The 21,285-nt window shown below is 51.7% G+C and overlaps 1 protein-coding gene across 3 annotated transcripts in view; it reads right to left on the bottom strand.

Annotated features, from left to right (window-relative positions):
- The window catches only part of KIRREL3 (kirre like nephrin family adhesion molecule 3), a 399,979-nt gene that overhangs the window by 24,141 nt on the left and 354,553 nt on the right, over window positions 1-21,285 (bottom strand). For all 3 annotated transcript variants that reach the window (XM_071449858.1, XM_071449859.1, XM_071449860.1), the window contains 3 exons: window positions 5,833-5,981; window positions 5,398-5,525; window positions 1,155-1,281 (listed from right to left, as the gene is read on the bottom strand). In XM_071449858.1, coding sequence (XP_071305959.1) covers window positions 1,155-1,281; window positions 5,398-5,525; window positions 5,833-5,981 — 404 coding nt within the window. The remainder of the gene's footprint in view (window positions 1-1,154; window positions 1,282-5,397; window positions 5,526-5,832; window positions 5,982-21,285) is intronic.

Raw genomic sequence — 21,285 nt, 5'->3', positions numbered from 1 at the left:
GAAGGAAGGAATGAATGGCAGGAGGGAAGGAATGGCAGAAGGGAAGCAGGAGGGAATGAATCACAAATGGGAAGCAGGAGGGAATGGCAGAAGGAGAGCAGGAGGGAAGGAACGGCAGGAGGGGAGCAGGAGGGAATGTCAGGAGGGAATGTCAGAAGGGAATGTCAGAAGGGAGCAGGAAGGAAGGAATGGTGGAAGGGAAAAAGGAAGGAATGAATCACAAATGGGAAGCAGGAGTGAATGGCAGAAGTGGAGCAGGAGGGAAGGAATGGCAGAAGGGAAGAAAGAATTAATGAATGGCAGAAGAGGAGCAGGAAGGAGCGGCAGAAGGGAAGCAGGAGTGAATGGCAGAAGGGAAGCAGAAGGGAAGGAATGGTGGAAGGGAAGAAGGAATGAATGAATGGCAGGAGGGAAGGAATGGTAGAAGGGAAGCAGGAAGAAATTGCAGAAGGGAAGCAGGAAGGAATGGCAGAATGGGAGCAGGAGAGAGGGAATGTCAGAGGGAAGCAGGAGGGAATGAATGTCAGAAGGGAGCAGGAAGGAATGAAGGTCAGAAGGGAGCAGGAAGGAATGAAGGTCAGAAGGGAGCAGGAGGGAAGGAATGTCAGAGGGGAGAAGGAAGGAATGAATGTCAGAAGGGAAGGAGGAGGGAAGGAATGTCAGAGGGAAGCAGGAATGAATGTCAGAGGGAAGCAGGAGGGAAGGAATGTCAGAGGGAAGCAGGAAGGAATGTCAGAGGGAAGCAGGAAGGAATGAATGTCAGAGGGAAGCAGGAAGGAATGAATGTCAGAAAGGAGCAGGAGGGAAGGAATGTCAGAGGGAAGCAGGAGGGAAGGAATGTCAGAAAGGAGCAGGAGGGAAGGAATGTCAGAGGGAAGCAGGAGGGAAGGAATGTCAGAGGGAAGCAGGAAGGAATGAATGTCAGAGGGAAGCAGGAGGGAAGGAATGGCAGAGGGAAGCAGGAGGGAAGGAATGTCAGAGGGAAGCAGGAAGGAATGCCAGAGGGAAGCAGGAGGGAAGGAATGTCAGAAAGGAGCAGGAGGGAATGAATGCCAGAGGGAAGCAGGAGGGAAGGAATGGCAGAGGGAAGCAGGAGGGAAGGAATGTCAGAAAGGAGCAGGAGGGAAGGAATGCCAGAGGGAAGCAGGAGGTACCGTTGACGGTGAGCGTCACCTCCCGCTCCCCCGCGCCCACGCGCGGCACCACGGCTCTGCACACGTATTTCCCGGCGTCTTCCTGGCGCACTGACTTCAGGATCAGCTTGTTCTCATTGCTCAGGACCTGAAAGAGAGGAGGGGGCTTTCAGGTGGGCCATGAGAAGTTACAGACAAGACAAATGACCTGAGTGACCAGCTCCTGAGCATCCTTGGCAAAGCCGAGTGGATGAGCCCAAAGTCTGGCATCGCATGGAAATACCACTTGCTGCTATTGCCCAAAGAATAAAGAAACACCACAGGTGTTTTGGGGTAGAATTAGAAATCCTGTTCCTATTCATTTGAATTTTTACAAACTCCAGTTTTGTAACAAGTTCAAGATGCAAGAGAAAAATTTTGGTGGCTGCAGTGGCACAGGCAGAAAAACCTCAGAGAGAACCAATCTCCACACTTGCACCTCCACATTTACAGGCACAGGGGAGGCTGCTGGGGTTGACTCAGGGATTTTAAGCTCAGAAGTGGTGGCAGAGGTGGCAGACACCTTGGAACAGGGTCTGGATACCCAGGGAAATCTCAGCTGGCTCTGGCCAGCCCCCTGCTATGGACTGGCTGACTGCTGCTCCCCTGCCCGGCTGTGCTTTAATAAACCTGGAGAAGCACAGAAGCTGTGGGATCTGGCTGAGGCTGTCAGCAGAATCTTGGCACTGCTGGGTTTGAAAAAATCATGGCAGATCTCAAACAGAGACTGGTCTCTGGAGCACACTCCTCCAGTTGCCCTTGGCTTCCTCCCCCAGGGCTCTGCAGGTCACAGCCCATCATCTCTCCTCCTCCTCCTCCTCAGCTGGGTGAACCTCAGGCTCTGCTGGCTCTGCTCCCACAGCTCCTGGAATCAGCAGATGCAGTGGTTGGATGTGCATCTGGGTCTCCCTGTAGCAAGGTGGGGGTCTCAGCCCTAACCTGGGACAAGGCAGAGGCACAGAGGGTCAGATCCCTTTAAACCCACTGTGTTAGCATTGATTGCAAGTTAGCCATAAAAACACCTGTGTTTACTTGGCCTCAACCTCTCTTTGGTCCCTGATTTGCTTCCTTCTTGTGAGAAAAGGAGAAAAGAAGGCAATCTTGAGGGACTTCAACCTGGTTCTGAAAACAGAGGGGCTAGGGAAGAAGCAGGCGTGATCCCAGATCCCACTGGGATTGCTGGGTGCTGATGGCTTCACAAAGCAGCATCCTCTGCCAGGATCCCTCTGGGGAGGTGGAGGTGGCTCTGGTGACCACCATAACCATCTCTGCTGGGCTGCACCAGCTGGAGGGTCTGTCCTGAGTCACAGAATCATGGAATTGTTTCGCTTGGAAGGGACCATGAACACCTCGAACACATCTCATTCCAATCCCCTGTCATGGGCAAGGACCCTTTCCCCCTGTCCCAGGGTGCTCCAAGCCCCATCCAACCTGGCCTTGGACACTTCCAAGGATGGGGCAGCCACAGCTTCTCTGGGCAACCTCTGCCAGGGCCTTCCTACCCTCACAGAGAAGAATTTCTCCCCGATATCCCATCCATCCCTGCCCAAGGCAGCCATTCCCCCTTGTCCTGTCAGTCCAGACCCTTGTCCCCAGTCCCTCTCCAGCTCTCCTGGAGCCCCTTTAGGCCTTCGCAGGGGCTCTGAGCTCTCCCTGGAGCCTTCTCCTCTCCATGTGAGCACCCCCAGCTCTCCCAGCCTGGCTCCAGCCCTGGAGCATCTCTGTGCCCTCCTCAGGACTGGCTCCAGCAGCTCCAGCTCCTTCTGAAGTTGGGGGCCCCAGAGCTGGACACAGCACTGCAGGGGGGTTTCATGAGGGCACAGTGGAAGGGCAGAATCATCTCCATTCTGCTCCAGGAGAGTTCCAACGTGATGGAACTCAGCTGGAGAGAGGCAGATAAAAAGGGAGAAGGGGGCTGTGCCTGGGCACTGCTGGAGAGCAAAGCCCAGGTGGGAGGCTGGACTGGAGCGGGGGGGGAGGCAGCCCTTGCTCCCAGCTCCTGCAGCCACCTCGAGGCAGCAGAACAGCAATGTGTGTGTGAGAGCCTGCAGTGATAACCCAGAGAAACCCCCCAGGAATTACTGACCCACTGGGACTCCTTTGCTGATTCAAGCCATCAGCTCTCCCAAGTCTATAATTTCTTCCCAGGAGATGGCCTTCACCAAGGTCATTATGGTTGGAAAAAGCAGCCCAGCAGTTAATGCCTCAGTGTCCCTGGAGGAGGACAAGACTCAGCCCCTCTGTGGGGACCCAGCTCTCCAATTACAGCCTTGAGCATTCCCCATCCACAGATCTGCCCAGGTGGAGCTGGGAGATGCTTTTCAAACCCACACCTGTGTGTGCCTCTGAATGAGTTTCACACCTCAGCCCTCCTTTAGCTTTTTCCCATGGCTTTGCTCAGCCCTCCTGTCTGTAAGGAGGGATCAGAGCATCTCCTGCTTCCTGGGCCTGACTGAGCTGAGATTATGATTGGCAAAGCTCCTTAGGATTTCCAGTACAAAAGAGACGTGGAGGAGTCTGCTGGGACAGATCCAAACTCCTCCCTGGAGCAGGCTCTGGCTGACAGCAGGGAGTGCTGGGGTGAACATGCAGGGGTGTGAGATCCCAGGCCTGGGGGGCAGGAAGGTCCATCCCAGAAAGGTCCATCCCAGAAAGGACCATCCCTGGGAAGACCATCCCTGGGAAGACCATCCCAGGAAGGACCATTCCAGAAAGGACCATTCCAGAAAGGACCATCCCAGGAAGGACCATCCCAGGAAGGACCATCCCAGAAAGGACCATCCCAGGAAGGACCATCCCAGAAAGGACCATCCCAGGAAGGTCCATCCCAGAAAGGACCATCCCAGGAAGATCCATCCCAGGAAGGACCATTCCAGAAAGGACCATCCCATAAAGGTCCATCCCAGAAAGGACTATCCCTTGGAAGACCATCCCAGGAAGGACCATCCCAGGAAGGACCATCCCAGAAGGATCCACACGCAGGTGAACTGCAGAACTGCTCCCCATCAGTGAGGTGTTCAGTGATGCTCTGGTTCAACCCTTCTGTCCATCATCATTAAATAAATTCCCCCACTCTTAGGACCCCTTTGCATTTGGAGGAGCCAGCACTCATGCAGCCTGGAGCACCCAGACCACCTGGTTCTGCTCCATGGGAAGGGTCCTGCAGTGTGGGAATTCAGGACATCCCTCTGGCTGTCCTGGGGTGCCAGGACCCCTGCCAGGGGGCTCAGAGACCCTGGCACAGAGCCCAAGATGCCCCTGTGGTTTTGATTATGACCCATGGAGCAAGTTACCAACCTTAGATAAAAATCTGCAAGCCACAAGAGTATAAGTAGAATAATAATTAGTTTGTCATAGGGTGAAAAATAGATTTTTGGGGTTTTTAGCATGGGGGTTCAGGGGGCAAGATGGAGGGATCTGGGCATGTCCAGCCTTTCTCCTTCTTCTTCTTGGCCTCCATCTTCTGCTGTGATGGTGGCACTTTTAGATTGGTTTGGAGTAGAAGATCACTGTCTAACACAGGTGATAGGTATTGTGTGATGGTGTTCACAGAGGTCTAAGGAAGAGGGAAGAGATGAGGATCTGACTCCATGTTTCAGAAGGCTGATTTATTATTTTATGATATATATTATATTAAAACTATACTAAAAGAATAGAAGAAAGGATTTCATCAGAAGGCTGGCTAGGAATAGAAAAAGAAAGAATGAATAACAAAGGCTTGTGGCTCAGATAGAGAGTCCCAGCCAGCTGACTGTGATTGGCCATTAATTAGAAACAACCACATGAGACCAATCCCAGATGCACCTGTTGCATTCCACAGCAGCAGATAACCATTGTTTGCATTTTGTTCCTGAGGCCTCTCAGCTTCTCAGGAGAAAAAATCCTAAAGAAAAGATTTTTCAGAAAATATCAAAGCTACAGTATTGGAAAGTTATTGTAAATATTGCACATGTAGTTTTTAGTATAAAGACATAACACTGCCCTAGGGGCAGGCAGAGTGCCTCTATCTGTCCTGCTGAGCAGACCTTGGCAGAACAGGAGAAAGAATTTTATAGATAAGAAACAATAAACAAGAAACAAGAACTGAAGAGTTCTGACTCCTTCTTTGACTGCTGGGCTGGGAAAAGAGACTTTCTAACACATCTGGGGGTCACTGTGAGCAGCAGAGACCCCGAGAGTGCAGCCCCCCTGCCCTGGCCGTGGCCCTGCCCCCTGAGGTTCTTACCACGCCCGAGCCTCGCTTCATCCAGACGATGGTGAGAGAGGGGTTCCCAGTCCAGGCACAGTTGAACACCGCGTCCGAGCCCAGGTCCACCAGCAGGGACTGCGGCTCCGTGGCCATCCTGGGCCCAACTGTGCAGAGGAAACATCAGAGTTACTGCAGGGACGGGCTCTGCCAGCCAGGAACCCCAGCCAAACAGGGCACAGGGAGCAGGGGTGGATCCTGATGGGCCCCAAATAAAGAAAAGCCTCAGGACGGTGCCTGCTGCAGCTCCAGAGGGACCAGCTCCCCAGTGACCACCCCACCAGAGCATTTACAAAGAGTGAGCTGCAAGTCCTGCCACCCTGGGCAAGTCAGACTGAGCTCTGTCTGCTTCCTGCTGATTCTCAGCAGCTCTGCTGAGCCTGGAAGCCAGGCTGAAGCCATCAGGTTACTCACAGTAGACATCCACAGTCCTGCTGATGTTTGTGCTGCCCAGAGCATTGGTGACCTCGCAGGACACGGGCTCAAAGAAGAACGTGTGGTCCACGATGGTTTCGTAGAAGTCACCAGAGGCTTCCTTTATAACCTGGCCTTTCTTCGCCCACCTGTTGAAGGAAACAAAGCATTGTTGAGGTGCTGTTTTGTGTCTCTTGCCATGTCCACGTGTAGCTGTCACAGTGCTGGGGGCAACAGACCCAGAGTGCCCCTGACTTCAGAAGGGACAGGAACTTGTTGTCAGCATCATCCCCTTCCCTGGGGATTTAGGGACTACAGGCACAGAGAGGAGAGGAGCCATCAGAGACATACAGACATGTACCCCTACAGAAACCTTTCCAAAAGAAACCAACATTCTATTACTCTGTTTCACTGGGAATACACCTAATTTTTTAGGATTGTGAAGGACCTCAGTGATGGGAGGAATGGGACATGGGGGTCTCTACTTGATGGGGATGACAGTCTCTTCCTGAAGGCTTGCCAGCAACACTGGTGGTCCTTCCACATCAAAACCACTAAAAACATTTTCTGCTGCTCTCTGCTTTGGTCCTTTTCTTTCTTTCTTTTTTTTTTTTTTTTTTTTTCTTTCCCCAGTCAAAGAGAACTTTATCCCTTTAAGGCAGCTGAAATAACATTTCCCGAAAAGCCAAGCTGGCATTTGCAACACTGCAACTTGCAAATTGTCTTGGAGAACAAGCTGTCAACTCAGCACTTGAATTAAGCCCTGTTTGCCAAACAATGAGCAAATGTGACCTAATGGGGCACCATCTGGCAACCTGCCACTCGGGAGCGGGTGGGAAAGGCGGGAGATGCTGTCAGGCAGTCTGAAACTCCAGCCACTCTTCGGGAAAGGGAAAAAAAGCCTGGGAAAAAACATATAATAATCCTCCCCAAACAACTGACAGGTAAATTGGAGGGAAGAGGGTTTCTCTGAGGAGTCTCTGCCTTGTTGTTTTGGGGCTGCCCTTCTGGTGGTGCTGGGTGGGTTGGGAAGGATGCAGGCACTGGGAGCTGGCTCTGGAGAGGGGAAGGAGCCGCTGAAGGAGGCTGAAGGAGAAAGAAGGAGCTGCTGAAAGAGCTGCAGAGGCTGCTCCCCACACGGGGTCGGTGCCGTGGTTTGGGGAAAGCTGTCCCCTTCAAGGCAAGCAGCATCTGCTCCTGCTCCTCCCAGCGGTCTCCTGCCTCCCTCTGCTTGTTCCTGTCACTCTGCCATGGCTCCCCGCTGCTCCAATGCTGCCCCAAAGGCAGCCAAGGACAACTGGAGCTGCAGGGAGCTCCCGCTGAAGGTCCACAGGCACTGGCGTGCCTCAGTGGGGCTGCAGAGAGCAGAATGCGGGTGCATGGCAGAATGGAGAACACCCCGAGTGCTGCCAGAGCCAATTCCCCGAGCACTGTGAACCTCAGTGCCTCCTGCCAGTGACCTGCTCTGCCTCCCCCGTGGTGACACAGCCTCTGAGAGGTGTTCCCCAGTGGATGGCAGTGATTTGTATGCACTGACCTGCCCTCGCCCTCCATTTATCTCTGCACTTCTAACAGATGCTGACTGGCCACTTCAGCTTCCCTCCCCTGCCTCCCTCGCCTCCCCCTCCAATAATTAATCAGGAGATGTTTTATTTCTAGGGCTGATTTGTGTGTTAATGAGGGAGGTTCTGTGTGGAAAAACCTGCCCAAACAGAGCTTTCCAGGTGCTGCTCCCCAGGTCTGAATGGGCAGTGATGCTTTGGTGATGCCTTTCTCCCCCCAGAGGGAATTGCAGCCCAAGCCAAGCCTGCAAGGCTGAGCTCAGCATGCTGCTCCCCTGCCTCCCCATGGATCTGCCTTGCCCTGCCACAGGAACACTGCTGGTGGCTGTGGGAGGCACCTGCCAGTGCTGTGAGAGCGGCTGTTCCTTGGGAATGGGGCAGCAGAGGGACAGGGACATCTGCCCCAGGTCTGGCATCTCCTGCCCAAAGCTTAGCACAGCTTGGGGGATGGACAGGAGACATTCCTGGTGTCTCCTGTTTGGTTTGCTGGTCCAAAAGGACTGAATTCCTATCTCAGGAACTGCAGAGGAATGAAAGAGAAGAGGGAGGGAGGGAGGAAGGAAGGAAGGAAGGAAGGAAGGAAGGAAGGAAGGAAGGAAGGAAGGAAGGAAGGAAGGAAGGAAGGAAATGGGGAAATGCCCCATGCTCTTTGTCAGGAATATTTCTGCTCCATTAAGCTCCTTTTACACTTTGTCCCTGTAGAGATTCCCAGCCATGAGCAGTTTTCCAGCCTCTGGAGGGTCTTGTTCTGCCCCTTAGGTGCTCAAGGGAGGCAGAAGGTAAATGAAGTAATTTTTTTCAGCAGTCACTGGGACAGGGTGCGGCACCAAACTCGGGACAATCCAGAGCTTCTCTTGTGCCAGTTACTTTGCACAAATGCACCTTCCCTGCTGTGCAAAGGACAAGAAAGAGGCTCCAAGATGAGGATAAAAGTGACTTGTGGGGTCATGTCCTTGCACCTGCAGTTCATCCTCCCAATGTTCCTGTAGACCACCGGGAATTGGAACCAGATGGAGAAGTGTCTGGAGGTGGGTTTGAGCTCAGATGAGATCCTTCTGGATGTTGCAAAACAGAGAACAAGGTTTCCAAGAGCTGTTTGACATCGCAGCTGCTTGGGAAAACACCTCCCAACAACTGTGGCACGGTGCTTTATGGATTTGTTCAAAACCCATCGCTGCTGCAAAACTGGATTTCCTGATGTGTCACAAACACCAATTTTTTGTGCTTCAGCAGAGATCAAGGTTCTTGCTCCAGTTTTCCAAGGCTTAACATGGCTAAATCAATATGGCTGAACGAGCAGTATGGATCTTTTATAATGTCAAATTGGTTTTTAATAATGGCAGCTGATAACTCTCTTGTAAAGCTTCCTGTGATGAGCTCGTGGACAGCCAGAAGGGTTTTAACTGAGGGTTTTAACAAGCCCATAACGTGCCTTGCTCACCTATTAACCATTCAGTTGTTATTTATAAACAGAACCTGAATAAAAAGGGGCAGAGAAGAGGGGAGGATGCTCCTGCAGCCCCATCCACTACTTCCATTGTTGTGGCTCTCTGTGATTTCTTCCTCCTGTGTCCATGGCCTGCACCAAGCCTGGCTCCCAGCCAGTGCTCCTGGTCCTGCCTGCCTGGAGATCAGGGGCTCCTTTCATTTATGTTGTTCCCTTGAAGGTATTTATAGATTGCAAATGTGCCACTCAGGGTCTTTTCCAGACTCTATAAATCCACCTGCTTTAGTCTCTCCTGGGATGACTCGGCCACTACCTCACCTGTCACTGCTTGTGCTGATTTCCACCCTTGGCCAGACTCCAGTGCAGGGGCAGGGCTGGGCAGGGGGGCTCCCTGTGCCAGGAGAGGGGTGAGGCTCTGTCTGTGGGGACCCTGCCCACAGGACCTGTGACTCCCTTGGGCTGAAGGGCAGCACAGGCAGGGGGGATGCTGTGGGACCTCTCACAGCACCCATGAGCCCTTGGGTGGTCCCCACTGGGTGACTGGGGGGTGTCTTCATGTCCTGCCCTCTGCCACTGACAGGCACCCTTGGAGTACCCAGCTCCAAATTCACCCTGCTCCCATTGGGACCAATGCAGATCACAGAATCATAATCCCAGATGGGTTTGGGTTGGATGGGACCTTAAAGCTCATCTTGTCCCATGGCAGGGACACCTTCCTCTATCCCAGGCTGCTCCCAGCCCTGTCCAGCCTGGCCTTGGGCACTGCCAGGGATCCAGGGGCAGCCTCAGCTGCTCTGGGCACCCTGTGCCAGGGCCTGCCCACCCTGCCAGGGAACAATTCCCAATTCCCAATATCCCATCCAGCCCTGCCCTCTGGCACTGGGAGCCATTCCCTGTGTCCTGTCCCTCCATCCTTGTCCCCAGTCCCTCTCCAGCTCTCCTGGAGCCCCTTCAGGCCCTGGCAGGGGCTCTGAGCTCTCTCTGGAGCCTTCTCCTCTCCAGGTGAGCACCCCCAGCTCTCCCAGCCTGGCTTCAGAACAGAGATGTGCAGATTTTCTCATCTTTATTTCTTTTCACTGAGCACCATCTCAGTCTGTGTCCCCAGATGGGCATTTCTTCCCCTGTGGGCTGGGTTTCATTCTGTTGTTTCCTTTCTCATATTTCTAATGTGCTTTTGTTTTCCTCTGGCCTCTCTGGAGGGAGTACCAGGTGCCTCCCAATTCAGTATCTTTTGAAAATTGAATTTGCTCGGGTGATGGAAGAAAACAAATTTCAACCAGGAAAGAGATATTTTGATCCAAGTTTCAAAGGGGTTATTACAGTCAGCACTGAAAACCGGTGATTAAAGAATGAACAAAAAATAGAATACCTGCAGTGGATCCTTTTAACACTGAAGAGGGAGGGAGGAACTTTTCTAAGGAGACATTCTTCAGGGAAATAGCATTTTTCTGACTCCATCGATTGCTTCCCAGCTAAGAGTGCACACAAGCAAATAAGGGAGGACAGTTTGGGATTTGTCAGCTCCTAAACAATGCCGGGGCTTTGTTTTGGTTTTCATGTCTTGGTGTTTTTTCTTCTTCTGCTCTGCTTTCTGAAGGAAACCTGCCAAGAGCTGGGATGCACACCTGAGCCTCTTCCCAGGCATCAGAGGGATGCTCAGCTGCGTCTCCTTCTGCAGGAGGTTTTGCCCAGCAGTTCCATCCCTTTTTCCCATGAATTCTATTTCTGGCTGGGCTGCCAGGCTGGTGAAGCCTCCACAGAGTTCCCCAGTGAGAGCACAGCAAGCCCCACTGTCCTAGGGTGACGTTATGATGCTTGTATCCCCATTCATGTGTTCTGTTTATGCTGGATGTTATGTTCTGTGCTTTAAGACTGGCTCTGAAGAGTGAAAGTTTTGTTTGGGTTTTCTTATCAGCCTGGTGGGACACAGAGACAGGGCAGTACATGGTGCTGCTTTTGCTTTTTGCTTTGCTTTTCGCTTTGCTCTCGCTCTTGCTTCTGCTTTGCTCCTGCTTGCTCTTGCTTCTGCTCATTAGTTAGTTTAGCTAAGCAGTCCACACTTCTTCCTGGACTGTTTCTCCTTTCCCTTTTTTGGACCAACTTGAACCTGCTCCGGACGGGGACCTGGGAACACGGAGAGTTTGCACCTTGTGGCTGCAGCAGCTGCCCCAGTGCTGGAGGGACTGAGAACAGAGTGACCACCCCCAGGAGAGACTTTCTGAATTTGTCATCTTTTTTCAGAGCGGTGAAACAGTGGTGTCATCTGGTATTGTTAATTTTGTGCGCTGGGGGGTGCTGTGTCTGTTAAATAAACAGGTTCTTTCCACTTGTCTCCAAGGAATCCTTCCCAAACCAGTGTGGGGAGGGGCCATGTGGGTTTACCTACTGGAGGGGCCCCCCTTTGGAGATTCTCTACCAAATTTGCCCTAAACCAAGACACCCACAGGGTGTCAGTCCGTGGAGGAGCATTGCGAACATCCCTGCTCATGAATACTTCATCCCTGCCCACGCTCACCTGAACAAACACCCCTCTCTGTCTGCCCTACAGGGGCTTGTAATTCTTCAACACCCAGTGTGTGGGAACAAACTACCGACTTCCCAGCCCTGGGAAAGCTGTAGGACTCAACAAAATCTTCTTTAGAAAGGTTTTCAGCAGGCCACAGCTCCTTACAGCAGCACAGGGACTCCTGGCGAGTAACAGGGGCTGCTGGGGCTCTGAAATGCCCCATCAAGCACTGCACAAATCCACCCTGCAGGTTCTGAGGGAGGATTTTGGAGCTGCCAGCAGCTCTGAAGCAGCACTCCTGGCTGCTCTGGTGGCGAATAACCCGGGGAAGTGGAGTGTGTCGTCGGTTTTAATTAACAATGCAAAATAAAGTGGTTGCTTGCCATATAAATCGTGTTTACTAAGAATTACTTAAAATGGATAAATATTTTCTTGGACGCATTTTAATTGCTTAATAAAAGTACCAAGAACACCCACAAATACCTTAAATAAATGCATGGCTCAGAGAAAGAATTAATTAACATTTCATTCCTGGGAATGGCTATTAATTGCTACAAATTGCTCAGAGAATGGGTTTTGTTGCTTTATTGCCAGCAGTACCTTCAGTTCCTGGGTGTGATGTGACAGTCCCCTCCCCTCACCCTCACAGGAGAGCTGTCCCCAGCGGGATGCCCTGAGCACCACCCCAAACCCCCCGAGGCCCCAGAGCCTTGCTATCCTCCACAGGATGGATGCTTTGAGGATGACATTCTGGCATCCTTTGGAGGTCCAAAGGGGACAGGGACAATGGATGGCTCCTGCTGGTGCCAGCCTTGTGACAAATGATGGAGCGAGGTTCCCAGCCCGAGCGGTGTCGCGGACCCCCTGCGCGGCTCCGCCGTGATGCATCGCACAAATTATTTCTTTATTACGGGTAAATTTTCATAATGGTGATGTATGGGGTTGTTCCTCTTTTCCCTGCCTAATGAAGACGTGTGGGGCTCGTGTGGCTCCTCCACCTCCCCCTCGGAATGTGGGTTCATTTATCAGCCCTGGGCAACCTCTCCCCATCTGCATTACACGGCTGCGCCTCCCAGCCTGGGCTCCATCCAGCTCAGAGCCCTGAGGATTCTGGCTGAGCCTGGGCTGGCCCCGCAGCACGGGGCTGGGCTGTGGAATCACAGAGCCAGGGAATTGTTCAGCTTGGAAAGGAGCTCTGAGATCACCAGTCCAACTGCTGACCCAGCAGAGCCAAGGTTGCACTGACCCCAAGGTGTCCCTAAGCAGCACAACCACACGGTTTCTTTAACACCTCCAGGGATGGTGATGCCACACTGCCCTGGGCAGCCTGTCCCAATGCCTGACAATCTTTTCCATAAAAAAATCTTCTCAAATATCCAACCTAAACCTGACCTAGGGCACCTTGAGGCCATTTCCTCCTGTCCTGTCCCTGTTCCCTGGGAGCAGAGCCTGCCCCCCCCGGCTGTCCCCTCCTGGCAGGAGCTGTGCAGAGCCACATCGTCCCCCCTGAGCCTCCTTTGCTCCAGGCTGAGCCCCTTTCCCAGCTCCCTCAGCGACTCCTGGGGCTCCAGCTCCTTCCCAGCTCTGTTCCCTTCCCTGGACATGCTCCAGCACCTCAATGTCTTTTTTTGTAGTAAGGGGCGCAAAATTGGATGCAGAATTTGAGATGTGGCCTCACCTGTGCTGATTACAGGGGAAGAAAGCACATAGAAAGGTATTTCCTTGTGTATCGTATCCATTGTACTCAAGGAAATGTTTCCAAGCCTTCAGCTCCCATCCTGACAAACCTCCATGCACACACAGCTGCTGCAGTGATCACCTCTTCCCAAACCTCTCTATCCCAATTTAGGGATCTTGGCTCCACCACGAAGTGAACCTTGAGTTCTAATGGTGGAAATGCCACAGCTTAGATGCAGAGATGCCAACTTTGCCCATCTCCCCTCCCTACTTTTTCCCCATATGTTTTTTAATTTTTTAATCAAATAAACAAGGAGAAAGATTGCAACCTTTCCCAAAATTTCAGACTTTTACCCCTGACAAGGACATTTTTGGTGTCTGATTGCGCTCACCACGATGCACCAGTTGCTGCTACTGGACTTGGATTGTTTTTAAACACTCCAGGATTTTGATGATAATAATAACACCTCACTGCAGAGGAAAATTCTGGCTTGATTTTTCATCTCATCTCAGCTCCAGTGCTCCCACTCCTGCCAAGCCAGGAGGCTGGGATGAACCTGATTGCTCATCAGCCACAGGCTTCAAGGGCAGTGCCTGGGTTTTGCATCTCCTCCTCACCATCAGCAGGTCCCGTGGGTGGGAAAAATCCATGAGGAGCTACTTAGAGCTGCCCAAATCACACCTGAAGATGTTCAATGAGAGTTCAGCTGGGGTACTGGAGGAGAGATTATCAGGGACACCCTGGGGTCAGGTCTGTGCTGCCCAAGGCACAGACACCTGAAAGAAGTGGGGTGAGAAGGTTTCTCTCTCCCAGGTGACACAATTAAAGCCATGCCACCAGTCCATGCACCCACCATGGTTCATTTTGGGTGAGAAACCAATCAAAACAGCCTTTCTCTCAGCACAGTGATCAGAACAAATTGGCTGCAGAAGCGAGAGGGAGAAGTAAACAAAGCTGTTAACTTGTCAATGACTTGACTGATCAACCGTGGGGAATAGTTGGAGAGGGCTGATGAGCCGTGCAGGTAATCAATGGACCAGCACTGCCAGGGCTGCAGCTGGGCTGCACAGAGCTCCAGAGACACCGAGGGGTCCCAGAGCCCAGGGGCAGGGCTTGGCCAGGGCATGGAGGGAATAAACCTGCCTAAAAGTGCAGGTGCACCCAGGGTGGGGCAGACCCGCGAGGACTGGGGATGCTGGATTGAGCAGCAGGGAGGGTGCCCTGGGTTGTAAGGTATGGTTTGGGGGATTCTATTTCCCATCTGTTAGAGGTGGGGCAGTTCTCTGCTGTTCATTGGGCAATTTTTTTCTTTCCCACAACCATCCCTCCCTCCTGGAGATCTCTGCTGTTCATGGCCAGGGAGTGTGGGCACTTCCCACAGCACTGAGGTGATGCCAGCTGCCAGCAGCACAGACTGACCCTGGCCATGGATCCTTGGCTGCTGTGCTGTGGTCTGGCCCAGCCCAGGGTAAATCATCACCTCTCAGGTGTTCACTGATGGGGGCCAGAGATCAAACCCTGGTGGTGTCTTAGGCTGGAAATGGGGCTGTGTGTTCTATTCACCATCTCTCAGAGCTGGGGCAGTTCTCTGCTGTTCATGGGGCAGGTTTTTCTTTATCTCTCCCACAGCCAATCCTCCCTCCAGGAGATCTCTGCTGTTCATGGGCCATTAATTATTTATTATCTTCTGTCCATGGCCAGAGAGTGTCCCTGCAGGGCTGATCCAATCCCATCATCCCATGGGGAGATGCTGCATTGCCCAGGGGAGGAGCCAAGCATTCCTACCTGGATCCAATCTGAGCTTTGGGCCAGCACAGCAGCCTTTGCCCAGTGCATTGCCAGAGGAGCAGCTTCTGCTGCCCTGCATGGCCAGAGGGAGCCCAGGCCCATCTGCAGCAGCCCTGGAGCTGCAGAGGAAAACTCCCCCCTTGTGCAGGATCCCTGCTCCAGCAGAGCCACAGCTGGCACTGCAGGAGGGCTGAGCCCCCATGGGATGGGGCTGTGCCACCCCCTGACACACAGGGGGACAGGTTGTGGGGTTTTTTTTTTGTTTGTACTATTGCATTTGCATTTTTAATTTTCCTAGTAAAGAACTGTTATTCCTCCTCCCATATCTTTGCCTGAGAGCCTCTTAATTTCAAAATTATAATAATTCAGGGGGAGGGGGTTTACATTTTCCATTTCAAGGAAGGCTCCTTCCTTCCTTAGCAGACACCTGGCTTTTCAAACCAAGACAGAGGGGTCACCAAAGCCCATCCCACCGTGTCCCCCTGGTCCTTCCCTGCACCAGGGGCTGGGAAGGACCCTCATCCCTCCCTTGGAAGGAAACCAGAGAGGCCCTGCTGGAAAAGCTGTTACAGTTTCAAAGGGAAAGCATCAAACTTCATGGACTAGATGATACCTTCTGCAAATCGAGCTGTTTTTGTGACAGATCAAAACAAAATGCAGATGCTGTAAAAGTGCTGTTTTAATCCTGCTGTTTAAAATCCCCCCTCCTCCTCCACCCCATCACATGACAGGGCTGGGCACCAAACCTGTCCCCATTAATCCCTGTTTGGCACTTCTCTTGCCACTGTGGATGTTTTTCTGCCCCTCCACTTCCACAAATTCACCCTCTTTCACAATAACTTCTCTTCCCTCTAAGGAGGGGACTTAAGATTTAAGAATCTTTGGCCCCAGACTCATGGAATCATATGAAAATTGTACTTCTCCCCCCAAGTTAAATTATGAACATTAAATTCCTCATTTTAATGTATGCAGGGAAAGTTTAAAACCATTCAGACTATGACAGCCAGCTGCCAAAACTGCTTATCCTGGGGAAACACTGGGGCTGTGAGTCACCCCCCAGTCCTGGATGAGCTTGGAGGTGTCACCTCTCCTCGGGGAGTTTTCTACCCCTTTGGCAGTGATGCTGCATTTCATTTTTCCTGCCTACATCATCTTGACTTAGCCAGCCACACAATAGACATGACTAATAGCTTAACTATTATTTTGGGTAATCCAATTTCATCACGTGGTTTGTGTTTTCTCAAATCGTTTAACAGGATTAGTCTTTTCTGGGGTCTTCCTACCCCACTCCACCCCCGTAGCAGAATGTCTTTAGCCAGATTTATGGATGCTGGCATCTTGAAGAGCTAATTCTCTGCTGTGTTTATCCTCCTGCTCAGTGCAAAGTGAATCCTGGTGCTGTGAAGCTGCTGGAACTTGCCTTTCCCTCTATTCCAGTTCTTATTTTCCATCTGTGCTTGAGGCCTTTACAACTTTACACCTCGATGTGAAATTCCTTTGAGATTGGCAGGAAAAAGACAATGGTGAATGGAGACAGAAACTCAAAGGTCTTCATCAGAATAAGAAAGCTGCTCTTGAGGATCTTGAAAGTGGTGCTGGGCTGGGACCTCATGTTCCAGATCAGTGGAGCTGCCAAATCCACACATTTCAGGGCAGAAATGATTGGCAAAGCAGGCAGGAATGGCTTGTGCCTTTCTGCACATGGAACTCATGCAGCAGAGAGTTGCTGGGTGTCTGGGTCTTCTCCAAGGATTTTCTTTTTCTTGGCTGGCTCCTAAAGCTCCTCTGAGGCTTTGACCTGGTCCTGACTTTGGGATGTTTTCAAGGGCTCTGTGGTTTGATCTCTGCAGCATGAGAGGGTCTGCCCTCTCTCTGGCATGGCAAGAGCAGACAGACCTCGGGCCAAGTTTGTGTTGACTCTTCAAGGATAATGGCCAATCTTGGACATGTGAAACAGCCCAGGCAATGCTTTGGGCCACCAAAAATGGTGCCCACCAGCCTGAGCCAGCGCTGACTGACTGTCCAGCCCTAGCAGTGCCCCTAAAGCCTCTCCTTCCCTATGACAGCCACTGTTCCCATCCCTTGTGCTCTGTCTGACTCCTGGCACGTCCTCAGGTTGGTGTGAGGTACAGCTCCTTCTCTGGCAGGTTCCCTGGCCTGCCCTGCCAGGACAGTTAATTATTCAGGGCTCAACTGTGTCTAGATCAGATGGTTCACATTAGCATTATCAACAGGATATCAGGTTCACGTCAGGATTATCAACAGAGGCAGCTGAGTCATCTGGGTGAGATGGGCTGAGAGCCCTCATTTTGTGAGAATCTCCTCATAGAAGATGCCAAGGGCAGGGATTTCTGTGTAAGGAACTTGGATTTCTGCTGGATGGTGTGTGAGCAGCTTGGGGATCTGGCAAGTCATGAGGAGGAATAATAAATATCCAAAGTGTTCCCTTGTGCTAATGCAAACACACAGGCAGCTCACAGGGGAGTAGGATAAAGCTAGGAGTTCACCAAAAATCTGTTCATCTTTTCAGTAGGAAGTTCATCCATGGAATCACAGAATTGCTCAGTTTGGAAAAGACCTCCAAGATCATCGAGTCTGGGCATAACTTGGCACTGCCAAGGCCACCACTAACCCCTGTCCCCAAGTGCCACAGCTACACACCTTCTAAATCTCTCCAGGACTGGGGAGACTGTGCCAGGGCTGTTCAACCTTTTTGGGGAAGAAATTATTCCTAACATCCAATATAAACCTCTGCTGGTGCAACGTGAGGCTGTTTGTTCTTATTCTAGTATTCGTTACTTGAGACAAGAAACCAACCCTCACCTCACCACAAGCTCCTTTCAGGCAGCTGTAGAGAGCAATAATGTCTCTCCTGAGCCTCCTTTTTGTCAGCTGAAACAACCCCAGCTCTCTCAGCCATCCATCCATCCATCCATCCATCCATCCATCCATCCATCCATCCATCCATCCATCCATCCCCAAAATTATGGTCAAGTCCCTCTTCTCTCACAAACCTCTGGAGTGCCCTTGACACCCTGGCACAGCTCTGCCCTTCTCAGCCATGTCATGGGAAAACAACCCAGTGTGGTTCTGTCCTGGTACAAGAGACTGACCCAGAGAGCCCTGTGATTATTTATCGACTTCTCCATAGAACAGCATGAAACAGTATTAAAAAAAAAAAAAAGACATCTCCAAAAGTAACGACCATGAAGTTTTTCACTACCCACTGCAGTAACAAACTGGAGCTAAGCAATAAATGCTGGTTGATCCTTTACAAACAACTTTCTAACCCAGAGACAACACCCTGCCTTTTCTCTTTGCTTTAATATTTGCCTGCAGCTTCTGGAGCGGAACAGAAAGCCAAGGGTATTTCTGAGACCTGAAGTAACCCTGAACAGGGTTACTCCTCAACCCCAGAACTCCTTTGGGGTCTCTCTGTGATGGGGTGTGCAAGGGTAGGTGCTGTGTACCCCAAACAGTTGTGCCAAGATAACTCCATGCCAGGTGGAGAGGATGCTCAGGGTGCACAGCACGTCCTTGGCACAGGTACCACTGTCACATGGGTTTGGGGAGGAAAGGCTCCCCTGCCCCAGCTCAAGGCCAGCTTGGCCCTTGCTTCTCCTCTTTTTGCTGTTTCCTGATGAACTCAGCCTGACCTCCAGCTCCAGCTCAGCAGTGGATCCACGTTCCAGCAGCTGAGCCCTCTGCCAGTGCCCGGTCATGGTACTGGGGAGGCCACAGGACACGGGGCCCTGGAGGGCACCTGGGACCCACTGGGTTTGTTGGGGACCCACTGGGTTTGTTGTGGGACCCACTGGGTTTGTTGTGGCACACCAGCACCCACTGGGTTTCCCATTCCCCTGCCATGCCTGCTGGCCCACATTTTGCAGCTCTCCTGACTGCTCTGTTGGCAGAGACATCTCCAAGGGTGGCACTTGGGGAAGGAGTCACATGAACAACAACTGATGCTGCTGCAGTCACCAAATCCCCACTGGTTTACTGGGGCAGAGACAGTGACAGAAGTAGATGCTCACAGATTTGTTCTCCATTTAAACACATCTCTGGCCCCAGCAATCTGCAATAAAGGAGCAAAGAGGGAATCAAGGAGGGAAATCCCTTAGAACAGCTCCTGCAGGGCTGTGGTGGGTGCCACCTCTGTCCCTATCCCACATCCTCCTTGCACACTCTGCTTCATCCTTCATGCCTCGCTCGTCCCTGGTCACATTCCTCCCTTTCTGGCAGAAAAGCCTCAAACAGAGCTGAAGGCCTCTTAAATCAACGTCTTTCCTGACTCAGAAGCTGTAAGAGGATTCATTATTTATGTGGCAGAAACACAAAAGCTTAGCATATTTTAAGCTGTCTGAAACAACTTCAAGGCAACTCTTCCTCTGTCTTCTTTTTTTAACAAAACACATTGAGATGTCTCTGAACCGAGCAGCAGGGGGAAACTGTTTTTTTAATTCCAAAAGATAAAATAATATGCACAGATTGAGGGAGAGAACGAAAAAACCCCATGATCTATCTTGGGATCACCAAGGAATGGCCATCAGGGGATGTTGCCTGTGAGGTGTTGGCATAATCCTTGGACAGACTCTGCTGTGATGTGGCATTGATGTTATGGCAGTGGGAGAGGTCAAGAAGACAGCTCTGCCCCTTCACAAGCACATGCAGCTGTAGCCTTCAGAGGCAGCAGCAGAGGAGGTGCTGGGTGTCTTTTTTTCCCCTCTTTCTCCCCATTTTTACATTTTCAATTTAGTCACAGCATCTCTAATTTCCTTAGATCTGAAGCCACCTCGTGAGACTGGAAGGGAACGATATAGAAGAAAGATGAGGGGGAAAAAAACCACCAGTAATCTTGTAAAAGTCAGTTTTGAAAAATCAATTTTCTTGTGTGACAAGATTTGCTTAAGGCTTTTCGTTCTGTGAAATCAGCCCATCATCCTGCGGGAACGCATGAAGGAAGTGGCAAGTGTGGTTTGGAATAACTCAGATTAAAGACTGCTAAATTAGGCACAAAAAGCTGCCACTTCTTGCAAAGGGAGAGGAGATCTGGCCAGAGGAGGCAATGATGCTCCCTTCTGAATCACATTCCCAGCTCCAGGAGCAAGTCTGGAAGGAGGGGTGACTGACAAGGCTGGGAGCACACAACCACAGCCCCAAGGGCTGCTGGAAATGAGATGGAGACAGGTTCACTCTGAGGCTGGGAGCACACAACCACAGCCCCAAGGTCTGCTGGAAATGAGATAGAGACAGGTTCACTCTGAGGCTGGGAAAGGGCTGGAGCAGAGTTTGGAAAACTCCCGATGCTGCCGACTCCTGGGATGCTGCTGGTCCTGGCTGGGATGGAGATGAGCACCACCCACCATGGGGCATCCCATGGTTCTGTGAGCTCTCCTGGAACCCCCAGCCCCCTCTGGCAGCCCCACCATGGCAGAGCTCCATCACTGTGCTCTGGTACCTTTCATCATCTCTGTGTCAGGGATGGTGCTCACCAGTACAAAGCGTTTTCCTTCCCCCCGCCTTTCCCCCCTCCATCAGACTCTCTCCCCTCTATTCTCTCTCTAATTAGTTCAAGCTGCCTCTGAACATCTCCCACCTGCTTGTTCCCATTACCTTGACAAGCCAGGGAATGGGAAGACAAATCTCCCTGTCCTCACACCTCCATGAGTGAAGGCTCTTCCAGCCCTGTCTTCCCAGTCTCACCTGGAGCTCTGTGCCTTGGCAGAGCCCCCCCAGCAGCCCAGTCTCACTTCCCAGCTGCAGGGATAGTTGTGCCTTTTATTTTACTTTATTTCCTTTTTCTAAAGCCTGTCTCTCCACCTGCCACCCAGCCACGCTCTGCTCCCTGTCACAGAGAGCTGGCAGATGGGGCTGATGCATCACGAAGGAGATCTGAAGAATTCATTTCCTAGTATTTTTTTTTTCCCCCAGCTTTCATTTTCACTTCAGAGCAAAGGTCCAGTTGTCTGGGAGGAAGCTACAAAGACAAACCCAGGCAGGAAAACAGAGATAGTCAGGAAAAATGTTACAGTGCCGATAACTTGAGACCTCGGTGTGCTTTGCATTTATTTCAACTCCTGCTTTAGCTGCATTTTGCTATGTCTATAAATTAGATTTATTCTGTTACTGCTGTGAAATGCCTGCGGGCCCCTTCCCCACTCCAGCTTCTCTTCCCTCCCCTGCCAGGTTTGGCTGGGGAGGCAGCAGGAGAGGTGGCAGCCCTGCCCAGGGACAGCAGATGGGCTGCCAGCGTCCTGCGGCTGGACAGACGGCAGCCACGGCCACTGCAGGGGAGGCAGCAGATGGGAGAGGGGGAGCAGGGCAACAAAAACTGCACACTGGCAGAAATGAGAACTTTCCCAGGCTAGACTGGAGGAGGGAGCTGGCTGGGCGGGAGAAGGTCCAAAGGGTGCCAAGAAATGGCAGCAAAACCAAAGTGACCGTTCAGTTTCAAGATGCTGAAGTGCATCTG

This window comes from Agelaius tricolor, unplaced genomic scaffold, assembly GCF_023055355.1.
Source record: "Agelaius tricolor isolate 1412-34295 unplaced genomic scaffold, bAgeTri1.0.p SCAF_29, whole genome shotgun sequence".
NCBI lineage: Eukaryota > Metazoa > Chordata > Aves > Passeriformes > Icteridae > Agelaius > Agelaius tricolor.
The sequence above is the reverse complement of the archived record's forward strand: the minus strand, read 5'-3'. Positions and strand labels throughout refer to the sequence as shown.